Here is a 24,581-nt window from a genome sequence, read left to right as displayed (position 1 = left end):
AGTACATAGTAACGGAAATAGTCAGGTTTGTTTTATTTGGAGGATCTGTGAGTCTGTGCATGTAAATGCAGGTGCTTACTTAGAAAAGTGGCATTAGTTTCTAGTTCGAAAGCATTAAAGAGTTTAAACCACAAATGATGGGACGACTGGGAAACTCTGAAAACATCAAAAACAGACAAACAGTACACACCTCCAATTCGTATTCAGTTTTGGATATAGAAATCGACACAGATTTGCATGAAGCTTGCAGTTCTGGGCTCTGTGATGCAACAGAAAGAGAAATACCCTTATATAAGTACAGTGAGATACCAGACTTTTTACAGGGGAATCCTTATGTTGTCAGTGGATACAGGGTTTCTCTACCCTTTAATTTATGTTTGAAGAGGTGAGCAATTTTTTTATATGTCAAAAATCCATGTACATGTACAGACTGATTTTTCTGTAAATAACTCATAACAATCCGTAACTATCTTAAAGCACATGCAAAAACAGGTAACTATCCATAAACTGTGCAAAAATGCAATATGCTTCTTCATTATTTATGGATTATTACAAGTTCTTATGCACACTATTTGTGCAGCTATGAGAACTTTACTAATAGATAGGTATACCTTGGTAATTGTATAGTTTATCTAGTTGAAAGGGCAATTGCAGAAATTGTTGATATACACAATAAAATTGAGAATGGAAATGGGGAATATGTCTTAAGAGACAACAACCTGTCCAAAGAGCAGAAAACAGCCAAAGGCCACCAATGGGTCTTCAACACAGAGAAAACCCCCATATCTGAAGGTGGGCCTCAAATGGCCCCCAAACAAAATGTGCTCCAGTCCGGTATCGGGACCGTTCGCCTTAATAACATGTTCGCCCTAGGTCCATTCGCACTGAGTTCGTTTGCCCATAGAGTCCGTTCGCCCTACTATAAAAATATTAATATTGAGGGCATTGAAGTTGAACAAACTTATTCAGATATTTCTATGGTATATATATATATATCATGTATATTTTTTAAATTTATAGAAATATTGAAATATTTAAAAAGTTTTTGGCTTGTTTAGGATAATTAATTGTTCAATGACAAAATAATTTGAATCACTGATTATTGTGATACTTGTCTTTTGGTGGATTAATAATAAAAACAAATGTTTTGTTTTGATAAAATATTCAGCTTGAAATTAATAAAAAGATGTACGAACTGTAAATTATGAAACAGATAAAATTTACAAGTTCATTTATTTATACTCTATTCTAAGACTAGTCATACTGCATACATGTACATTCATGATTGACTGAATACAATTATTTTGTTAACAAATATCAATAAAGATAAATACATTGTATTCCAGTATTCTACTCTGCAAATCAAAGGGAAAATGATAAATTGATTGGCAATATAAATATTCTGTCAATTTTTCACCAAACTTTGAACATATTTTGTTCAAATACTTAAAATAATACGACTAGACAACAATTAGAAAAAAAAATAAAAATCAGGGCGAATGGACCCTGGGCAATCAGGTACTAGGGCGAACATGAATCAGGGCAAACGGACTCGGATTCCTCCAGTCCAATGAAATTGCACGTCTCATCAAACTCAAACAAATGTTAGTTTTCAAATGATAGTATATTGTGATTTGCAGGATTCATGAATTTTTCGGCAAAAAAAAAGTACATGTAAGCACTGTTCCTAGAATGATTGGTTACATTTTAAGGGAACTGTTCGGACGAGGACTGCTATTTTAGGACACTCTTTACTTAGAAATAAAGGTTCTGTAATGGATAGGGATTTAATTGAATGTACGTACCATGCCTGTAGTGTCTAAAAATGTAAACCTGAAATGAATATATTCATGTAAGGAAAGTACATTAATATGGTAAAAAAAAATATTTCTTTTTTGCAGCATTTTTAAATGGAATAATGAGACTGTTAATGTTTGGTCACATTTAGGTGGATTTTTCATATTTCTGTACTTATTGTTACATGACAACATAATCTACATACCAAGATTTCATGGATCTTACACAGACCATGTTATGGTGTCATTAGGACTTATATGTTATCAGGTAAGCAGATTTATAATCCCCTATAGACATGATAGATAAAACCAGAGGATTCCGAAAATCTGACAAAAATCCAAAACATGACAAGCCAGCTTCCTTAAGAAACCATAGCATCGCATTTATAACATAAAAAAAAATCATATTACATCATAAGAACACAACAATTAATCAATTTACAAAATGTATAGTTTCACATTCCATGATCATGATGATGTTAAAACGTCCAGGGAGGACAATGCTAGCTGGTATGATACTACCATATTTTATGACTATCATGTCAAGCTATCTGGACCATGTGTTGTTCATTGATTGTGTTTGATTGCATGTCTATTTTTGGGGAAGACGGCTTCAAGCCGTCAATCCCCAATGGGGTTGACCAGAGTGACATTCCCTCACATCATTCATTTTGTTTTTATAGTGTGGAAAATCCCCCAACAAATCTTACTGAGAATGATGAGATGGGGAGAAACAAATGAATAAATTGACTATAAACACTTTTTTACACATTTCCCTTCTGTTTCTCTCGAAATTATCGTATAATGAGCTCTCCTTTACACTATTTACGTTTTTTTTACAATCCGGAAAAATCAGTATGACGAGATATGCTAAATATATCCAACCTACATTATATTTTATAGTGACGTCATTGTTGGAATGCCACACTACGCATAAGCAGGGATATCCTTCACTGGTTATTTAAATCATTCTCAAAGATTGTGCACTTATTAAAAAATAGTATTTGTTAAATTTAAACATAATGATGTTTGCTGTAGATGATTCAAACATCAACATGCAATACTTTACTTTGTAGGTCAACAACTTTTAAAGTAAACAGGGAGTCCGAGGGGCTACATGAGATCGGGGAGAGAAACGGTCTTTTCCATTTTTTTCTGTAAAACTCTGTTTTGAGAATCTTCCTCCAATTCAGGAGCACCTCAATTTATAAGCTAATTATCCACTAAAATAAACACCTAAAATGTGACATTTAGTATATGATAAGTACGGTAGTCTTCCATTAAAACTAAATTTTGTGTACCAACATAATCATTGTAATAGTTACAAAAAAAATTACAAATGTTGCATTTTGTAGTTTAAACCTATTTATTCATGAAATTTTACAAATATTTCAAAATGTAGGATTTGGAAACAAGCTTCACACAGTTTACATCAATCATATTGTTATTTTTATTAGTACCTGTATCCCTGTGATGAGAGATGTAACTGGGAACTTTATCAATGGAAATTTAAAACTGAATAGATTTTTCAGTCCCAACTTTCTTAAGAAAAAAATTTAAAATCTTAAGAGTACTGTCACAAAAAATGGAAAATGGCCCTAGCCTGCAGTTCAGTCGTACACTATTAAGATTTTAAAAATAATTGTAGTTGTTGTTAAATGACAGAATTCAACTAGTTGAATTTTAGATAATTAACTATCAACTTTAATTGAATGTTTAGATTTAGAAGATGCAGATCTCTTCCATTGGTCTAAATTGAACCCTAAACTAAAGAAACGAAATTACATTAAACAACAATTGATTCCAATAGTGTCAACCTTCCACATGTTCTAGCTGTTCTTTTTTTTCATTCTTTATATGAAGACTATCAAAAGATACCCCCCCCCCCCCCCCAAAAAAAAAAAAATGAAACAGAAACAAGGGCCGTCTTTTCCCTTAGAGCTATTCAGCTCTTTGATTCATAAGTGTTATTGGAACAAATGCTTTAATCTATTCTGTTTTATCTCATAAGAAATTTTAATTCAGTGTATATTTTTTTCTTCAGTTTTGTATGCTGTGTTCCACAGGGTTTCACATGTTTGCCTGTCACTCAGAGAAGGCCAGTAAGCGATGGTTAGCAGTAGATTTAGCAGGGATATCTATAGGAGTCATTGGTTGCTACCTACCAGCAGTACATTATGCTTTTTATTGTTTATCAGTGAGTAATTAAAATAGATGTTTTCTTCCATCTTTTTTACAATGGTAATTTATATTGTATGTATTCTTCTATAGGGTTTCAAAATGTGTAGGGTAATATGCCTTGACCATTGAATTTTTAGCTCACCTGGCCCAAAGGGCCAAGTGAGCTTTTCTCATCACTTGGCGTCCGGCGTCCATCGTCCGTCGTCCGTCGTCGTCGTCCGTCGTTAACTTTTACAAAAATCTTCTCCTCTGAAACTACTGGGCCAATTTTTACCAAACTTGGCCACAATCATTATTAGGGTATCTAGTTTAAAAATTGTGTCCGGTGACCCGGCCAACCAACCAAGATGGCCGCCATGGCTAAAAATAGAACATAGGGGTAAAATGCAGTTTTTGGCTTATAACTCAAAAACCAAAGCATTTAGAGCAAATCTGACATGGGGTAAAATTGTTAATCAGGTCAAGATCTATCTGCCCTGAAATTTTGAGATGAATCGGACAACCCGTTGATAGGTTGCTGCCCCTGAATTGGTAATTTTAAGGAAATTTTGCTGTTTTTGGTTATTATCTTGAATATTATCATAGATAGAGATAAACTGTACACAGCAAAAATGTTCAGTAAAGTAAGATCTACAAATAAGTCAACATGACCAAAATGGTCTGTTGACCCCTTTAGGAGTTATTGCCCTTTATAGTCAATTTTTAACCATTTTACGTAAATCTTAGTTATCTTTTACAAAAATCTTCTCCTCTGAAACTACTTGGCCAAATTAAACCAAACTTGACCACAATCATCATTGGGGTATCTAGTTAAAAAATTGTGTCCGGTGACCTGGTCAACCAACCAAGATGGCCGCCATGGCTAAAAATAGAACATAGGGGTAAAATGCAGTTTTTGGCTTATCACTCAAAAACTAAAGCATTCAGAGCAAATCTGACATCGAGTTAAATTGTTTATCAGGTCAAGATCTATCTGCCCTGAAATTTTGAGATGAATTGGACAACCCGTTGATAGGTTGCTGCCCCTGAATTGGTAATTTTAAGGACATTTTGCTGTTTTTGGTTATTATCTTTAATATTATTATAGATAGAGATAAACTGTAAACAGCAAAAATGTTCAGCAAAGTAAGATCTACAAACAAGTCAACAAGACCAAAATGGTCTGTTGATTTCTTTAGGAGTTATTGCCCTTTATAGTCAATTTTTAACCATTTTTCGTAAATCTTAGTTATCTTTTACAAAAATCTTCTCCTCTGAAACTACTGGGCCAAATTAAACCAAACTTAGCCTCAATCATCATTGGGGTATCTAGTTTAAAAATTGTGTCCCGTGACCTGGCTAACCAACCAAGATGGCCGCCATTGCTAAAAATAGAACATAGGGGTGAAACGTAGATTTTGGCTTAAAACTCTGAAACCGCAGCCTTTAGAGCAAATCTGACATGGGGTAAAATGTTTATCAGGTCAACATCTATCTGCCCTGAAATTTTCAGATGAATCTGACAACCTGTTGTTGGGTTGCTGCCCCTGAATTGGTAATTTTAAGGAAATTTTGCTGTTTTTGGTTATTATCTTGAATATTATTATAGATAGAGATAAACTGTAAACATCAATAATGTTAAGCAAAGTAAGATTTACAAATAAGTCAACATGACGGAAATGGTCAATTGACCCCTAAGGAGTTATTGTCCTTTATAGTCAATTTTTAACAATTTTCATAAAATTTGTAAATTTTAACTAACATTTTCCACTGAAACTACTGGGCCAAGTTCATTATAGATAGAGATAATTGTAAGTAGCAAGAATGTTCAGTAAAGTAAGATGTACAAACACATCACCATCACCAAAACACAATTTTGTCATGAATCCATCTGCTTCCTTTGTTTAATATTCACATAGACCAAGGTGAGCGACACAGGCTCTTTAGAGCCTCTAGTTAATAGTATACATGTATTTCACAGTTTAAAATCAGGGATTTTTTTTTCATTGACAATTCTTGATTATTGTATTGTATGGTAGATACAAAAAAAATAACATACTGATAAAGAAGGTGCATGTTTAACTGTCCTCCTCAGGCCCTTAAAGGACCGCGGGCCCGCGATGTATAATTTTCTACCGTGGTGGTATCGTTCTTGCCGCGATGTATAATTTTTCACCGTGGTGCTAAAATTTTCGGTAAAAAAAATCATAAATTGGTAAACCTTTCCGTGGGGTATTAAATTTCAGATGAAAATTGACCAGTTCAAACCAGTTCTGACAACAAGATTGTTTACACCACGTGGTCGTTTTACCTTTTGAGGTTAACCTTGATGATTGGATTTAATCGATGTACATGATTCTTGCGTTTTAATTAATTAAAAGATGACAACTTAATGATCACAGACTTATGAAAACTTCCATTTGTTAATTTACTGACTGAACTAGGGTTGTACATGTTAACAAGGTTGTTTAAAACTTCCATTTGTTAAATAGCTGAATAATATTAAAGAATAATATTAAAGAAGTTTAATTTTTAAAAGAAAAAAAATAATTTTACAATGATTGGAACTCAGCTAGACATGATAACCTATCATGAGTGTCCACATAGATAATATAAGTATACTTTTCATGTCTATCATGAAATAACACAATAATGATTCTAATAATAATTTTATTGATGTCTAAAAGAATCATGTCTAAAGCTATGGAAAATAGTATTTAATTTATTAAAGGTTCTGCATTAAAATTTAATCTTGTTTAAAGTTAATTGTTATGGTGTAATCTAACAAAAAATGGGGAATGTGTAGTGTAACTACATGTACAAGTATCAGGACAAAATTGGCTTGATCAAAGTATAAAAAGTGGCTAGTTTAAAGACTAAAAGTGCAAGTTTCTGTTATTTATTCTTAAAAGATATTAAAGTATACCAACTGTTTGATTTTCCTTTTTTTTTACCAGTATTTTTTTACCCAAATTCTACATAACACAGTAAACAAAACAAAAGACAAAAAGGTAATGGCACAAAAACTAACAAGAAGAAAAAATAAGCGATGCAACGCGACACAACATATTGTACAAATCATTTTGACACGTGTTACCCTGGTGCTATCCAAAAATCCTGGGGAGAACACTGTGTTAATATGTTTCATCTCCATAACACAATCATATATATCTCTTATGAGTCTTTGTCAGTGTTGTCAAATTGATAATTAACAAAAACTATCAAAAATCTGTCAAAACCAATAACTGAAGGGACTCACCCTTATGAAACATTAACTATCAGACAGCTTCTATTCAGGTTCTTGTTTCTTGACAGGCACATAATCATACTGGTATATATACTGTGTGACCGTAGGCAAATAACAATAGATATTGGCCTCGCTATATACTAGGGGAGATAATCATTAACGAAAAAATACATGTAACTCTTAGGCATTTCTACAATGTAAAAGACAATAGGTTGATCAGTTAGTATATAAAAAAATGATTAGTTGTAATACATTCTTGTTTATAGAGTTTAAAATTTTGCTTCAGTGACAAATTCAAAAATCATTTCTAACTTTCTTACAGATATGGAGGGATATTTATTTAATAACAATAACAATACTAACAGTAACAACTATGGTCATACAATTACATCCACGATACTTCAGTCACCGATGGTCCAAGTGGAGAATTGGTATCTATATGGGTTTAGCAGGATATGGAATTATACCCACAATTCACTGGATTTGGTTAAATGGTGCCTCATCAGAAATTGTACAGGTATTAAAAAGCAGAATTTAAATATTTTCGACAATTGAGACTTGATATTATCTCAGCATCTAATAATATATGAATTTGTTTTTTCTTATATGCTAAAATGCGAATGATATAAGTGTACATATTTATATTTAAAATATCATGTTTTTAAAATAAATATTAAAATTATGTACTTATCAATTGTTGTAGAGACTATATGTTGACCTCTTAATTTTCTTTGTAAAAAAATATTTCTTATTGGGTTGCATCTCATTTGTCTTTTTTTAAACATATTATAACTTTCAGTGATGATCAATGATATGTATGGTATTTGTTTGTTTCTATTTGCAGTTATTTGTACCAAAGGTGACAACTATATATATCCTTGGAATGATAGCTTTAATATTGTATCTTAGTAAATTTCCTGAAAGATTTTACCCTGGTAAGTTTGTTTCTGAGAACAAATGTAAATTGAATTCATGATATACATCTTAATAAACCACAAGATAAAGAATTTGGTTTTTAGATTAATTAAGATGCTTTTCATCGATTTCTAATAAATTGAGAAAAAATTTACCAGTAAATCAGATATTTTTTTAGAGGAAGGGCACTGAAGGGTGAATAGATCATATGGCTATTTATGAATCTGTAACACTTGACCTGAGAATCTGTGACACTTGGACTATTGATGTATTGTCCAGATATAAGAGAACTGACATTTGAAAAAAGTAAAAGTAAAAAGATATTTTTTCACATTCATGAAAAAACAACAGCTGCAGATCCATCATTAACCAAATAGAACATTGCTGTTTTAATACTGAATCCAAAATATTTTCATTGTTAGAAAATTGATAATGTTCACACAAATGATATTTGACAAAATACACATATCTTTAAATAATGCATATTTTATATTTCCAGGAGTATTTGACTTTGTAGGATCAAGCCATCAATTGTGGCACATAATTGTTGTTTGTGCATTTGTATTCTGGCATTATGCAGGACAGGAAATCCTCAGGTACAGAGTGGCACACCCATGTGTATGATGGTGGACCCACTTAGGAAACATTAATATTTATATTTAATTTATTGTTACCTAATATTTTGTTATGTTTCATTGCTGTATGTTGATAATTGCAGGGTATTAATGTACAAGATTTTGCATTTTAAATAGACAATCAATTCATTTGTTAGCTCACCTGGCCCAAAGGGCCAAATGAGCTTTTCTCATAAGTTGGCGTCTGTCGTCCATGCTCGTCCGTAATCTTTAACTTTTACAAAAATCTTCTCCTCTGAAACTACTGGGCCAAATTTAACCAAACTTGGCCACAATCATCATTGGGGTATCTAGTTTGAAAAATGTGTCTGGTGACCTGGCCAACCAACCAAGATGGCTTCCATGGCTGAAAATAGAACATAGGGGTAAAATGTAGATTTTGGCTTATATCTCTGAAACCAAAGCATTAAAGAGCAAATCTGACAATGGGTAAAATTGTTTATCAGGTCAAGATCTATCTGCCTTGAAATTTTCAGATGAATCGGAGAACCCGTTGTTGGGTTGCTGCCCCTAAATTGGTAATTTTAAGGTAATTTTGCCATTTTTGTTTATTATCTTGAATATTATTATAGATAGAGATAAACTGTAAACAACAATAATGTTCAGCAAAGTAAGATCTACAAATAAGCCAACATGACCAAAATGGTCAGTTGACCCCTAAAGGAGTAATTGCCCTTTATAGTCAATTTTGGGTGAATTTTTGTTATCTTTTAAAAAAATCCTCTGAAACTACTAGGACACATTTATCCAAACTTGTCCACAATCATCATTAGGATATCTAGTTTTAAAAATGTGTCAAATGACCCCGCCCGCGAACCAAGATGGCTGACTTGGCTAAAAATAGTACATAGGGTAAAATGAAGTTTTTTGCTCATATCTCTGAAACCAAATCATTTAGAGCAAATCTGCTGTGGATAAAATTGTTCATTAGGTTAAGATCTATCTGCCCTGAAATTTTCAGACCAATCGGGCAATTTGTTGGGTTGCTGCCCTTAAATTGGTAAATTCAAGAAAATTTTGCAGCTTTTGATTATCTTGAATATTATTATAGATAGAGATAAACTGTAAACAGTAATAATGAACAGCAAAGTAAGAGCTACAAATAAGTCAGCATGGCCAAAGTGGTCAATTGACCCCTTAAGGAGTTATTGCCCTTTAAAGTCAACTTTTTACAATTTTTATAAATTTTGTAATTTTTGTAAATTTTTACAAAATATTTTCCACTGTCACATTCAGGGCCAATTTCATTATAGATAGAGATAATTGTAAGCAGCAATATTGTTCAGTCAAGTAAAGATCTACAAACATATCACCAACACCATAACACAATTTTGTCATGAATCCATCCGTTTCCTTTGTTTAATATGCACATAAACCAAGGTGAGCGACACAGGCTCTTTAGAGCCTCTAGTTAGTTGATACACATGACAAAGTATGAAGATAGTATAATTGAACCATTTGCAAGGACTTTCCATATTTTTATTCCATATAAATTGTGCCTGCCCTATGGCACTTTGTATATATGTTAGCAATTACTGAGTGAAAATATAGAATATTATAATTTTAAATTTTAGACCAACTCTAGACAGGCATTGAAGTCTAAAAAATGTGTAGCGAAATCTCATGGTTCCTATTGTTAGTTTTTTCCAACTATATTTAACAAGTTTGATCTTATATTGATATGAGTTATGACCAATAACAGATACATTACTGTGCTGATTGTACACAATTATTCTACCATTGTTTTCCATTACATCAAATATTATGTGTTCAAAGTAGAATCAAATTGTATGCATATTGTACTAGCATAATCAAATGTTTTGTTCTAAGAAGGGACCATTATTTTGTTTTTAAAGATAAATGTACTAAAGGACAATAAATGGCCCCCAATTTTATTATTTTTTAAGCTATTTTGAATGACTATCAGAATTGCAATACTTTTTTAAGCAATTGTATATGACTCTCAGTTGTAAAATATTTTTAATCAATTTTATATGACTATCAGTAGTATAATAATCTTTGAAGCAATTATATATATGAATATTAGTAGTTGAATTCAACCCCACTGGATTATGCTTCTAACAATACATTTTCTTCTTTTCTTTTACCTCCAATTAAAATTTCATGTTAAATAAATTTGCCCACAATTGGTATAAAATGTTTTTTTTCAGAAAAACAAATACCATAGATCAGTTGGAAAATTATTACATTTATAGATATAAGAATATGAGGTATGAGTGCCAATGAGACAGCTCTCCATCCAAGTCACAATTTATAAAAGTAAACCATTATAGCTTAAAGTACGATCTTCAACAATGAGCCTTGTCTCACATCGTACAGTAAGCTATAAAGGGCCCCAAAAAATTACTAGTGTAAAACCATCTAAACGGGAAAAGCCAACAGTCTAACGATCTATTTGATAAACAAAAACCCTTATGAATCACATAAACAAACAACAACTATTGATCATTAGATTCCTGACTTAGGACAGGTGCAAACAAATGCAACAGGTTTAAACGTTTGATTGTATATGAATGGATATTGGCAGTATGTTATTCAAATCTACTAGAACACACCCGTATATCGCGGGTCCGTGACTGAATTAAAGTATATAACTATGCGCAAGCCTTATTTTAGTATTAGTATTGTCATCTGATAAAGTCATGCTGATTATAAGATACACAGTTTTCTCTGCTTTCAAATCTTTCTGTTTGAACCCGTCGAACTGGAACTTATCAATTATTGATAATATTAATTATTTGGAAAACAAAAGGTCCTGGAATGGAGTATTTTTTAATCAACAGCATTGTCCTATATTAGTTATAAATATTGAATTCTTTGATTCGATAACAAATTGAAAACTGTACCTATACGCCTTATTTTAGTCCAGATTTTTTTAGTATTCGTATTGTTATCTTAGAAAGTCTAACTGATCAGCTGATTAAAATACTACAATAGGTAACAATTTGACAATTAAGTAGTGTCAACCCTGTGATTATGACCCGTGTAATACTATATAGCATATTAATCCTGAATACACCGTTTGGTGGTGCGCCTGTCAGATGCGGAACATACAGATAAGGTAATCGGTAACAGGTGAATATACTATTGGTATCGGTATCGGACTCGACCCGGAACTTCTTCATTATTGGCAATATTAATTACGTGGAAAACAAAAGGGCCTGGAGTGGTGTAATTTTTAATCTACACCTTTGTACTATATTAGTTATATATAAAGTTGAATTTTTTGATTCGTCGTTTTTACGTGATGACGGCTGACAAATTGGACCTCGTAATTTTAGTATTATTGATATATATCCTTAAGAACTTTTTTCCTATTGGGACTATAAGTCTGAAAAGGTTTGTTCATTTAGATAATTTACCATGGCTCCAATGTTGCTCTTAGTAGGATGATGTAATGAGGACATTTATTTTTTATGTGCCTCGTTTGTTTTACTATTCTTGTTATATTTTTATATAGATAATACAGTTAAATGTACCTCGATTTATTGTGCATTTGTCAGATATATGATTTTTCAGTTCCCAGATTAAATGATATGAAATAGAATCAGGAAGTAATTTGTTAATGAGTCAATACTTAATTCACTGAAATACAAACTGGAAGTAATTTTGTTTAAAAATAACACTTTATTAACTGAAAATATACTCATTTGATATTGTTAATTAGAAATAGAACATTATGTTATAAGTGTTTATGATATTAAAATACATGTACTTGAACTTATGAGGTCAGACACTTTTAGCTTTACTTAGAATGTTAAATGGTTCCTGTGTAACCTCTCCATTGTTATTTTAACTGTTTAGAACGAAAATGTTATTTGGTATGTTTTTATCATTAAGTAAAGATCAGAATTAAAGTTTAATGGTATTAAGTCATAATTTTAGCGTTTTAAATGTGTTTTTTTTAAGTTTTACATCTTTGAAACCATTTAACTTTTTGGTGTATACTTGACTGTGATAAACAATTTTGATATTCCAAAATAAACCTTGATTTATTAACTGTGTCATTTATACTGGCTTGTCAAAGTCTGGGTAATAAGATTTCATATTACCTGGAGCTCTTATTTATGAACAAACAACTCAGTATAGCTTATGAACAGTCAAATCAATATAACTTATGAGTACACCTGAGAAAATATTAAAACGGATAAATTTGTATAACTTATGAATGTTGAGATGAATACTGAGTACAACTCAGTATTCAGTACAATTTATGAACAGCCAAATCAGCATAAGTTATGAACAAAAAAATCAGCATAACTGAAGATGAGTACAACTCAGTAAAACTTATGATGAGTACAACTGAGTAAAATATAGACTGATAAATAAGTATAACTTTAGAAAGATGAGTATAACTCTGTATAACATTATGAACAGACAAAGTATAACTTATGATGAAAACAACTCAATATGACTTATGAACAGACAAATTAGTATAACTTATGATGAGTACAACTGAGTCAAACCAATAGAAAGACAAATCAGTATAACTTATGAATGATGAGTAAAACTCAAAGTATTAAGTATGAATTGACAAAACAGTATAACTTAAGATGGGTACAACTCAGTATAATTCATGAGGACAAAGCATCATGACTTATGAACAGACAACTCAGTATAACTTATGAACAGACAAAGCAGTATAGCTTGCAATGAGTATAACTCAGTATAACTTGAGAAGAGACAATTAAGTTTAACTTATGATGAGGGCAACTCAGTATAACTTATGCAGACAAATTAGTATAACTTACAATGAGTACAACTCAGTGAAACTTTTGAACAGACAAATCAGTATAACTGATGATGGTTACAACTGAATAAAACTTACAAATAGACAGATCAGTATTACTTATGATGAGAACAACTCACTTAAACTTATAAACAGACAAAATAAGTATAACTTAATATGATCCGTACAACTGAGTTAATCTTCCAAACGGAATAATCACCCCCTGACATGGTAGTCGTGATATACAGGGTATGAAATTATGTTAAATATTTAACCAGATTGTCGTGTATGTAGCTTGTTTAACAATGGCGTCAGCACAAGTACATCGAATGTACTTACGGGAAAAACAAGCAAGTACAATTCAAACTGGAATCCTTGAGCATCCTAGTAAATTAATATAAAAGTATAAAGTCCCGTATTTTATTATAGAAATAAGTTAATTTATTTTTCTTTATATATATATACATATATATACAATTTGGCTTTTTTTTTTGGGGGGGGGGGGGGTATATCATGAAACAGTTTTTTGCATTTCGGGATCTAGACAGTGGCATGTCCTCTGTCTGACTGATCACCAGACAGAGAACAGGTCAATGTCTGGTTACAGTTTGTAATTAACCTACACTACCATGGTTAGTACCTCCGTGGGATAGTGCGTATACACGATTCTCACGGGACCACTGGCTGGGGCAACTGATCAAAACTTAAGTCGTATATTTCATAAGCAAATAAGTAACATCTGATTAAAAACAACAAATGAGCGACACACTAGGTTCTTGTAAAACTCACAACAAAAGCCATAAAAAAAAATTAAGTAAATTCTTTTTTTTTTTTTTTTTTTTTTTGCTAAAACAAAACAAAAAAAAAACCATTAGGAACATATAGGGCGCAATTTCCAGTAGGAAAGCCGTCCTTAAAAAGCCCACAGGAGAAGAAGACGGACTAATCAGTATAACTTATGAATGATGAGTACAACTTGGTATATCTTATGCACAAACAAAACAATGAAACTTATGACGAGCACAACTCAGTATTACTTATGAACAGACGACTCTGTATAACTTACAATGAGAACAACTCACTTAAACTTATAAACAGATAAATAAGTATAACTTATTAAATTAGTACAACTGAGTTAATCTTTCAAATGGACACAAATCAGTATGAAACTTATGAATGATGAGTACAACTCGGTATATCTTATGCACAAACAAAACAGTGAAACTTATGACGAGTACAACTCAGTACAACTTGGTATATCTTATGCACAAACAAAACAATGAAACTTATGACGAGTACAACTCAGTACAACTTGGTATATCTTATGCACAAACAAAACAATGAAACTTATGACGAGTACAACTCAGTACAACTTATAAACAGACAATTCAGATTAAATTATAACCAACTCCAACTCAGTACAACTTATAAACAGACAAATCAGTATAACTTATATTGAATACAACTGAGTAAAACTTATCTATACAGACGACCAAATCCCTTATGCTTATGAATGGTGATTACAACTCAGTATAACGTACGTACAGAAAAAAAACAGTTTAACTAACGATGGGTACAACTAGTACACCTTATGAATGATAGAGTACAGCGCAGTTGAAATTATGAACAGACACATAAGTAACTTATGATGAGTACATTGCGAAAAACTAATCAAAGGACAAATACGTGTAACTAAATAATGATAAGTACAACTTAATGTAATGTATGAACAGACAACTCAGTATAACTTATGAAAAGACAAATCAGTAAAACTTATATACGGACAAATCAGTATAACTGACGATGAGTACAAATGAGTATTGCTTATGAACATAAAAGTTAGTACAACTTATGAAAAGTAAACAGATAAATTAAGAACAGACAACTCAGTATAACTTATATACAGATAATTCAGTATAAATTATCATGAGTCCAACTCAGTATAACTTATGAACAGACAAATCAGTATAACTTATTATGAGAACAATGGATGTCCAGAAGAAAACTAATAGAGGGATACATCAGTATAACTTATGAATGATGAATACAACTCATAGTTTAACGTATGAACAGACAAAGTAATATAACTTATGATGAGTATCACTTATGAACAGACCATTCAGTTTAACTTTGGATGAGTCGATCTGAGAATAGTCATTCCCTACACAACACACACACATATATATATATAGTTATCCTACTGCTGATAGTGCTTGAGACTCTTGAGGCTTGAGGAACGGACCTAATCACCAAACTTTAACATTAACTGTCTGATTTGATCACTGATCCATGAAAGAGGTCAAAGTCAGGTGAATCCTGCCTGATGGACATGTAGACGTTGCAAGGAACCAAATATATATGGTTATCCCATTTCTCATAATTTGTGAGAAATTCACATTACAAAATCTTCCTTTTTAAAGCAGACTCACTGAACCATAAACTTGAGCCCAAGGACGTTGGACAAAAGACAGACGGAAACTTCGTAACATAAGGTATCTGTATACAAGCAAGGCCGTAACTAGGCATATTATTTTAGTGAGGCAAAACAATTGAGCCGAGCGAAAATATTTTTTGATGGTATGAAATGAATGGTGCAAAATCCTGCATTCTAGGCATTTCCAGAGAGTTGGACAATGTTTTAAATTTGGACACTTTTTATATAAATTTTTCATATTTAATTACTTGCTAACTCTTTTATTTAAATTTATATGTGAGATAATCATCCAAATATCAATTTGAGTCTGTCGCCAGAACATAGAACAAAGATCGTTTCAGTAGAGTTTGGCAATTTTTCTGTGGCCGGTTTCGCCAAATCGTTTCAGAATATTTGGTCTTTTGACATCCTTATCGCGATGAACATGGAGCATGGTAAAACCGCAAAATTTCTCGCCACTCACGCATGCTCTTTTCAAATTTTCAGTCGTTTCAGGGGGGTTTCTAGCGGTAGCACACTAACTTCAACACTATGATTGATGTCTTCTTCCGATTCCTTCTCCATCAGCAATTCGGAAGCAGCATCGGTAGTAACAGTTTTTGTTTGTGAGCTTTCCTGTAAGCACCGTCATACAGTTGCAGTTACAAAATATTTTATAACTCGCTTTTCTATCAAACTCGGGATAGAATGAATATGATTCTATCTGGAGTAAGTATGAAATGGGTACAGGGGAATTGGAATGGAGTTTGTGCCGTTTACATGTAGCAGTGGAAGATCCAGCCAGTTGAAAAAGGAGGGGTTCCCAACCCAGGACAAAGGGAGGGGTTACCAACTATAGGTCCCCATTTAAATGCATTGATAGTCCAACAAAAAGGGGGATTCCAACACCCCCCCCCCCCAGGATCCGCCACTGGACGTAATTTCAGATTATTTCTAGAAATAGTCGGTGGTATTTTAATTCCAGAATCTATAAATTTACAGGTTAGAGGTTGGGGTGTTCGATTCTGCAACCCTGAATATAAAGATACGAAAGTCCGAAGTCAAGAATAAGTAAAGACAAAATTCTGTTTTAAAGGTGCTGCCATTCTTCAATATTGTCAAATTAGAAAATGGGATGTTCTTTCAATTTTTAAGGTTAAAGAAACATGGATAAAAACTAATCCATGCATGTTTCATATTATAAATATGTTTTATTTATCTGTAAAGAGAAAGATTAAAGTTGGTGAAACGGAGAAATGAATACGCAGACAGGACTGCCCCCTAAAGTTGCGATACCCAGTTCTTGATTTGTCAGTCTACTTATCGTTTTTGGATTAGTTATGTTGAAGTTATATCCATTACTCAGACTCTGTTCACCAAACAAATAGTTTACTAGAATTATTCCTTCTTTACCATGATGATTATCGTTACTAGGTTAATGTAATCGAGAAACATCACCCGTTGAGATGCTGAGTTATATCCAGGAAGAATAATTTAAAAGAAAAGAATAGATGACAAGAAATTAAGGTTGAGACAGAACAACAAATGGCCATCATATTTATATAATAAAAAAAAAATCAGTGTCGAAATTTTAGTAAGGCAATTGTCTCACTTGCCTCAAGGGTAGTTACGGCCTTGACAAGATATATTTAATATAGCATTTGCAATTGAAGATATAGCATTTGCAACAAAATATACTTTTGACCCTTATGATACGCCATAGCATTCTGCCTTATGACATATAAAAGCTTTATAAATACAAATAGTAATCATGACTATATCTCTCAAAATGCGATACATAAACCAGCATAACTTATAATCAGTGAGTCATCTGATTATACATCTCAACACTAATTTCTAACCGAGATCGAGATTCAGTATATTTTTTTTCTTTAATATGATTAATCTATCTCAGACTCAGAACGTTTTCAAATTTGGCGGTGTTTACATAATTATTTATTAAACAGAGTTATAGTTCTTTTCTTTTGTAATCTCATATTGGAAGTGCATCACACTTTAAATTTGTAAGTTCGTAGTCCGGTAGATGTCATTGATCATCGATATAGAACCATGTTTTTCCTTTCTTTCGGCTGTCCGTATTTCCAAAACTATCTCCTAACGCGAAATTACACGTGTCGGGACGGCTTGCACGCTTTAAGCCGTTTCCAGCACTCGCGTTGAGTAGGTTTATTTTTGTCAGGTATTCTGAATCCTCTGGTTTTATCCATCATGTGTTGACATGAGCAAATTCTGCCCGCTGACCCCTACCTTTCTTTTCATAATTGAATTATATACAGGTTGAAAATGATTTTTTAAATTTCATAAAATCCTCCTATGCTTTTTTATCTGTTATAGTGTTTGAAAGGAAAAAACGTACCAAGGATATATATTTGTATTTGAAAACCCCAGAGAGAATAATTTCCCGCCAAATTTTCAACGGATTAACTCAAAAGCCAGGACACGAAACCTTTCAATTTTGTTCTGCCTTTTTAGCTCGGTTTAAGAGCATTTATATATAAAAAAAAAAAAAATGTTATTTTGGCAATACTTTTTATAATACAACATGTTAATATATATTATTTGTAAGCACTTTTTAACATATCAATAACCTGCAACGTTTGGTCTGTCCTAGCTGTTACCATAATTTTTTAAGAAAGAATTTTAGGCTTGTAAGAAAATGTATAAAATTAATTTTAAGGTTGTTTATCTTGAACAACAAAGTGATTTTCAAAAACCTTCTCCATATTTCGTCCTGCCTATTGATAGAAGTTTTCAATAAGTTATATCATTGCTATTATACCGAAAAATGTGTATACCTCCTAGGCATGGTTTTCGAAGGTTTTCAACATGAATCTAATATTATACAATTACTGCCTTTTGATGAGGTAAATATGTAGTTTTATTGACTTTTGAAAAACGGAAATTCACTGAGGCCAACGGCCGAAGTGAATACCAGTTTTTCAAAAGTCAATTAAACCACATATTTACCGAAACAAAAGACAGTAACTGTAAAAATCATTTCTCATGATATTAATGCATGCATTCTGCAATGCAATAAGTACCCTCCTCAGGGCCGTAACTACCTATGAGGCAGGGGTGCCTCCCCTGAAATTTCTACACCAAATTATTTTTTTGAAGTAATAAAATGAAATATGTACACGAAGAACTTGAATTTATATTATAAACAACACAAGTTTCAGTTTTAACAGTGTTATCAAGATACGTGATATATCTGTCCTTTTTTCGGAATTTTGATCGAAAGTTAACCGTTTCAGTATAGCTTTATTTATTTTTTCGTGTGGCCGTCTGTCTGTTATTCAGTATATATTCGTACGAGAACACATATAAAACTTTGCTTTCGACAATTTTGAATAAAACTTAACTATTTACATTCATTTAGGGGCGCAATTAAGCAGAGGAAGTTCCCTTCGTATTGTGAATCTTTTATGATATCGGAAATTCGTTACCGGCTGAATCAGCTGTTGGATCGTTTATTTTAACGTCTCCCGATCGCACGAGAACATTATGGTCAATGCCTTAGTAGTTAAACATTCCCATTCGTTGTAGCAGCGACTTTCTATACTAAGTATATACTTAGAATAGAAAGTCCCTGGTTGTAGTTATATACATGTCTGTTCAGCTTACAACGATATTGAAATTGAAGGTCCTCGATAAAAAAAAATATCTTGCGTTCTATGATCTTGCTTTATATGTTTTTTTAAAACTTACCAGTTTAATTTCTGACAAAATTGTCTTTAAATACAGATAATAATTGTTTGCATAAAAATTGCTTCCAGGATCCAGCAATACTAATGTGTTTCTTAAAGTAAGGAAATCGAAGGAAACGGGTTATTTTTAGACATTTTACTGAGAGAAAAAAAATCGGCGGTCACCATGTATTTACTGTTAATAATTATAGGTCAAAGTACGGCCATCAAGACGGAGCCTTGGCTCACCCCGAACAGCAATCTCAGGCCCAGACAGCTTGTTTTTGCATAAAAATTGCTTCCAGGTTCAAGCAATACTGATGTTTCTCAAAGTAAGGAAATCGAAGGAATACGGGTTATTTTTAGCCATTTTACCGAGAAAAAAAAATCGGCGTTGGGTGTTGGGTGTTGGGGGGGGGGGGGCGCACCTCTCTTGGGGGCCTCAATCGGCGGCCCCCAAACCCCTGCCTCCCCTGAATTCGAACCCTAGTTACGGCCCTGCTCCTTTTTTGAAGTGATACATCTTTTTTTTTGTGTTCCTTATATTTGCTATCCTATTTTCATAATTCAAAGAGGTCCATGCATGAATTTGCTCCAGTTTTCTCGAATTGTTTTTGATTTTATCATTTCTATGGCTGTGCTCTTTCTGTAGAAGAGTAAGATTTTCTTGTTTCTTATTATTCGTATTTATTCAATTTTCATTGTGATGTGTGTTAGGTACTTTTTAGCTCACCTGACCTGACAGGTCAAGCCGTGAGCTTTTCTCATCACTTAATTGGCGTCCGTCGTCCTCGTCGTCGTTGTCGTCTGTTGACTTTTACAAAATTCTCCTCTGAAACTACTGAGACAAATTTAACCATACTTGGCCATAATCATTGTAAGGGTATCTAGTTTTAAAAAAATGCGTTCGATATCCCTGCCTTCCAACCATCATGGCCGACATGGTTAGATATAGAACATAGGGGTAAAATGCAGTTTTTGGCTTATATCTCTGAAACTTTTAAAAACATTTAGAGCAACTCTGACAGATGGCCAAAATGTTCATCAGATTTAGATTTATCTGCCCTGAACTTTTCAGGCGAATCTGACAACCCGTTATTGAGTTGCTGTCCTTGGATTAGTAATTTTATGGAAACTTGCAGTTTTCTATCTACTATCTAATACTATTAATTATGATTTTAACCTTATTTTACATGATTTCCATAGCATCAGTAAAATACAGGTGAGCGACACAGGCTCTTGAGGGCATCTAGTTTATAGGGTCATTTGTGAAGTATATTTGAATCCTGTTGTATACAACCCATATTTTTTTCTTCGTATTTTTATGTCTTTATACTTATTAGTAAATATTATTAGTTATATGATGTGTTAGTGACCTAATACGATACATATGGGGTCAGTAAATTCCATATGGGGTGATAGCGAAGCTCGAATCCCCATATGGAATTTACTGACCCCATGTAAGATAAATACCTTTATATCTAATTTTAGGACTGGTGTTGTTTCCAGCACATAATGCAAGCTGTAGTAGTCACAAAAGATTCGGGAAGTCCTGAATTGAATTCTGGTATCGCTATACCAGTACCTGGTCCCGGAGAGGCACTTGTAAAGGTTATACGGGCTGGGATATGTGCCACAGACCTTGAAATAATTAAAGGCTATGCAGGCTTCGAAGGAATTGTTGGGCATGAATTTATAGGAAAAGTCGAAAAAGTTAATCCAGAATCTGAAGCAGGTGCTTGGATTGGTAAAAGAGTTGCGGGTGAAATAAATGTGTTTTGTAACGTCTGTGATATTTGTAAAAGTGATGATTATATTAGGAAACGAAATCATTGTCCAGATAGAACAGTCATGGGCATTGTTAACAAGAATGGTACTTATGCCGAGTATCTTACATTGCCGCTACAAAATCTTTTAGAAATACCAGAAAATGTCACCGACCTACAGGCTTGCTTTGTTGAACCACTTGCTGCAGCTTGTCGAATTGTGGAACAGGGTTTGGTGTCCACGGGATATAAAGTTGCAATTGTTGGAGACGGAAAACTAGGTCTATTAATTGCTGAAGTTATGGCACAACAAGATTGTCATGTCACTATATTCGGTAGACACTGGGATAAAATGAATCTTTGTCCGGTAAAGATTACTAAAGTTTTAAGTGATGGTTCAGAAGAATTAATCAACAAATATCGAGATTGCTTTGATGTGGTTGTTGAAGTGACAGGAAATATGGGAGGCCTTATGCTAACTTCTGAAATAACTCGCCCACTTGGAACAGTTGTTTTAAAAACCACATGTGCTTCTGGAGGGACTGAATTTAATACCTCGCCGTTTGTTGTTAAAGAAATTAAGTTGATTGGGTCAAGATGTGGACCTTTTGCCAATGCCATTAAATATTTAAAGGATGGAAAGATAAATGTTGACAAGCTTATTACTAAAGTATACCCATTTAAGGAGGCAATCACTGCCATCGAACATGCAGGGAAGAAAGGAACTCTCAAAATACAGCTTAAAATGGAATAATAAACAACGTTTGTTTAGAATACTCGTTATTGCGTATTCTGCAGTACTTTTTTTTTACTTTTCTAGAAGTACTTACATTTTATTCTCATTGAAATTAAGTCATGTTTACCTCATTCGTGTGAGGTGGTGATTTAGTCAAAATTATTGTCAGGACATCTATACTAGTGATTGGAATTCAGAATATTCATCGATTATGGAGGATCTCCTGAATTATTTTAAGATATGATTTCTATAGTTCGATGTCAGAATACCCTGAAATATATCAGGACCTCCATAATTCGATTTCAGGATATTTTAAAATATTATTGGATCTAAATAGTTCGATTTAAGAATATTCTGAAATCATTCAGGACCTCGAAAATAAAACAGTATATTCGCCTCACACATCCTTAAGATAAAACATGATTATAATCAATGTATAGTTAAACTTATAGAAACTTATAGATGTATAAATAATTACAATATTAAGCTTATATAAGGACCATAACTTTGAAAAAGGGAGTGTATTTATAACATTAAATACCACAGTTTTCCCCTGTGATTTCATCATATATAGGTTCATCGTCTTTTTAGTTATGACAACACATTGGTTCTATTTTTGCTTCGAAAATGCGAAACATGTGGGTGCTTCTCCGGCAGATGCAATGGCAGTGTTCGCTTTGTGCATAAATCTATACATATTTTATATGTATATAACTTCTTATACGTTCAGGTATTGCACATCCAATATTTTATGATAATATTCTTTATAAAGCACAAAAATGTCAGTATTCACCTCAGAAGCTAACAAAACCTTTAAATAGACTTATTAAGAAGGGATATAGTTACGATACTGTTGTCAGGTCATGAAAGATTGCATATGTTGGCTTTAATATTGATTTACTTATAGAGTCTTTGCATCGGAACTAAACACATTTATTTAAAAACCAGTTGTTGGCATGACACGGGTTATGTTCTTCTCATATATGTTATGATGGTATGACACTGAACCCCTAACGGGAGGGATTGTGCCTGGTATTCATATGATGAAGACATTCTTTCAATCAGTTTACGATTGCAGTCTGGAGCTGGCATGTCAGTTAACTGCTAGAAGTCTGTTGTTATTTATGTACATGATGTATTGTCATTTTGTTTATTTTCTTTTGTTACATCTTCTGACATCAGACTCGGACTTCTCTTGAACTGAATTTTAATGTGCGTATTGTTATGCGTTTACTTTTCTACATTGGCTAGAGGTATAGGGGGAGGGTTGAGATCTCCTAAACATGTTTAACCCCGCCGCATTTTTGCGCCTGTCCCAAGTCAGGAGCCTCTGGCCTTTGTTAGTCTTGTATTATTTTTAATTTTAGTTACTAGTGTATAATTTGGAGTTTAGTATGGCGTTCATTATCACTGAACTAGTATATATATTTGTTTAGGGGCCAGCTGAAGGACGCCATCGGGTGCGGGAATTTCTCGCTGCATTGAAGACCTATTGGTGACCTTCTGCTGTTGTCTGTTCTATGGTCGGGTTGTTGTCTCTTTGACACATTCCCCATTTCCATTCTCAATTTTATTTAGTAGGTAGACAATCTGGATGCTTTTCCTTTTATATATATGCATTCTGTTACGAAGTTTCATTCTGTCATATATCCAATGTCCGTAGCCTCATCTTTATGGTTCAGTGACCGCTTAAAACTAGTTTTGTGTCATGTAATTTATAAATGGACATTGAATATTAAAGGTTAAAGTTTCCCGGATAAATTCATATCTCAGAAAGTCAAACTGAACAAGAATTCAAATATAATTGATGCAGCTTAAATAGGATTGTCTGGCAACTATCATCTGACCTTGACCTCATGTTCTTGGTTCGTTGGTTAGTGTAGTTTTTGAAGATGGGTATCTCATATACTATAAGATCTAGATAAACTATATTGGGTTAATGCAATAATTGTGAGGTATACATTTCAATCGTGCATTTTTTATCTGACCTTGACCTCATTTTTATGGTTCATTGGTCAATGTTTACTTTTTTGTGGTATAGTCTCTTTCACAGATATAATAATAATTACACAGGCACTTGTTTCTGTCAATGTGGGGTTTACTATCCACACTCATACGATGTTAACAACTATCTGTCCCTGTACAGCCTTCAGCAACCAGCAAAACATGTACGATTTAGTATTCAAAACAGGTTCAAAAGCATGACAAAGGTGAATTAATTCAAAAGAGAAAATAAACTGCCTTGATTTAAGCTAAAAACAATAGAGGAAGAGAAATATTGCAGATAGCAACCACTAACCACTGAATAATAGACTTCTAACTCGGAACAGGTACATACAGAATATGGTGATAATAAACATTCAAATGTTCTCATCCTTATATGTATGTAATATTTGCCACTGGATATTAGCTTATATCAATATATCTAGTGAATATATACAGGGAGTGATTGGATA

At 33.0% G+C, this 24,581-nt stretch overlaps 1 protein-coding gene across 2 annotated transcripts; it reads left to right on the top strand.

Annotated features, from left to right (window-relative positions):
* On the top strand, nucleotides 1-22,694 carry LOC143045484 (progestin and adipoQ receptor family member 3-like). 2 transcript variants are annotated; one of them, XM_076218018.1, is made up of 7 exons: nucleotides 1-385; nucleotides 1,902-2,064; nucleotides 3,841-3,993; nucleotides 7,526-7,720; nucleotides 8,048-8,138; nucleotides 8,618-8,714; nucleotides 21,115-22,694. In XM_076218018.1, the coding sequence occupies exons 1-7, from the start codon at nucleotides 135-137 to the stop codon at nucleotides 21,137-21,139; spliced, it is 975 nt and encodes a 324-aa protein (XP_076074133.1). In that variant the 5' UTR covers nucleotides 1-134; the 3' UTR covers nucleotides 21,140-22,694. The 2 variants fall into 2 exon arrangements, with proteins under 2 accessions (XP_076074133.1, XP_076074132.1); XM_076218017.1 differs by lacking the exon at nucleotides 21,115-22,694 and having other exon boundaries at nucleotides 8,618-12,773.
* The last annotated feature ends 1,887 nt before the right edge of the window (nucleotides 22,695-24,581 follow it).

Source organism: Mytilus galloprovincialis, chromosome 9, assembly GCF_965363235.1.
Source record: "Mytilus galloprovincialis chromosome 9, xbMytGall1.hap1.1, whole genome shotgun sequence".
NCBI classification, from domain to species: Eukaryota; Metazoa; Mollusca; class Bivalvia; order Mytilida; family Mytilidae; genus Mytilus; species Mytilus galloprovincialis.
Note: the sequence above shows the minus strand (reverse complement) of the source record. Positions and strands in the feature narration are given on the sequence as shown.

What these genes read in the sequence shown, in the direction of transcription:
- LOC143045484 (XM_076218017.1), top strand. Translation starts at nt 135, where the DNA reads ATGATGGGACGACTGGGAAACTCTGAAAACATCAAAAACAGACAAACA. An exon ending in TTTAATTTATGTTTGAAGAG is followed by an intron (nt 386 to 1,901) that starts GTGAGCAATTTT and finishes TCTTTTTTGCAG; the next exon opens with CATTTTTAAATGGAATAATG. An exon ending in CCTCATCAGAAATTGTACAG is followed by an intron (nt 7,721 to 8,047) that starts GTATTAAAAAGC and finishes TTCTATTTGCAG; the next exon opens with TTATTTGTACCAAAGGTGAC.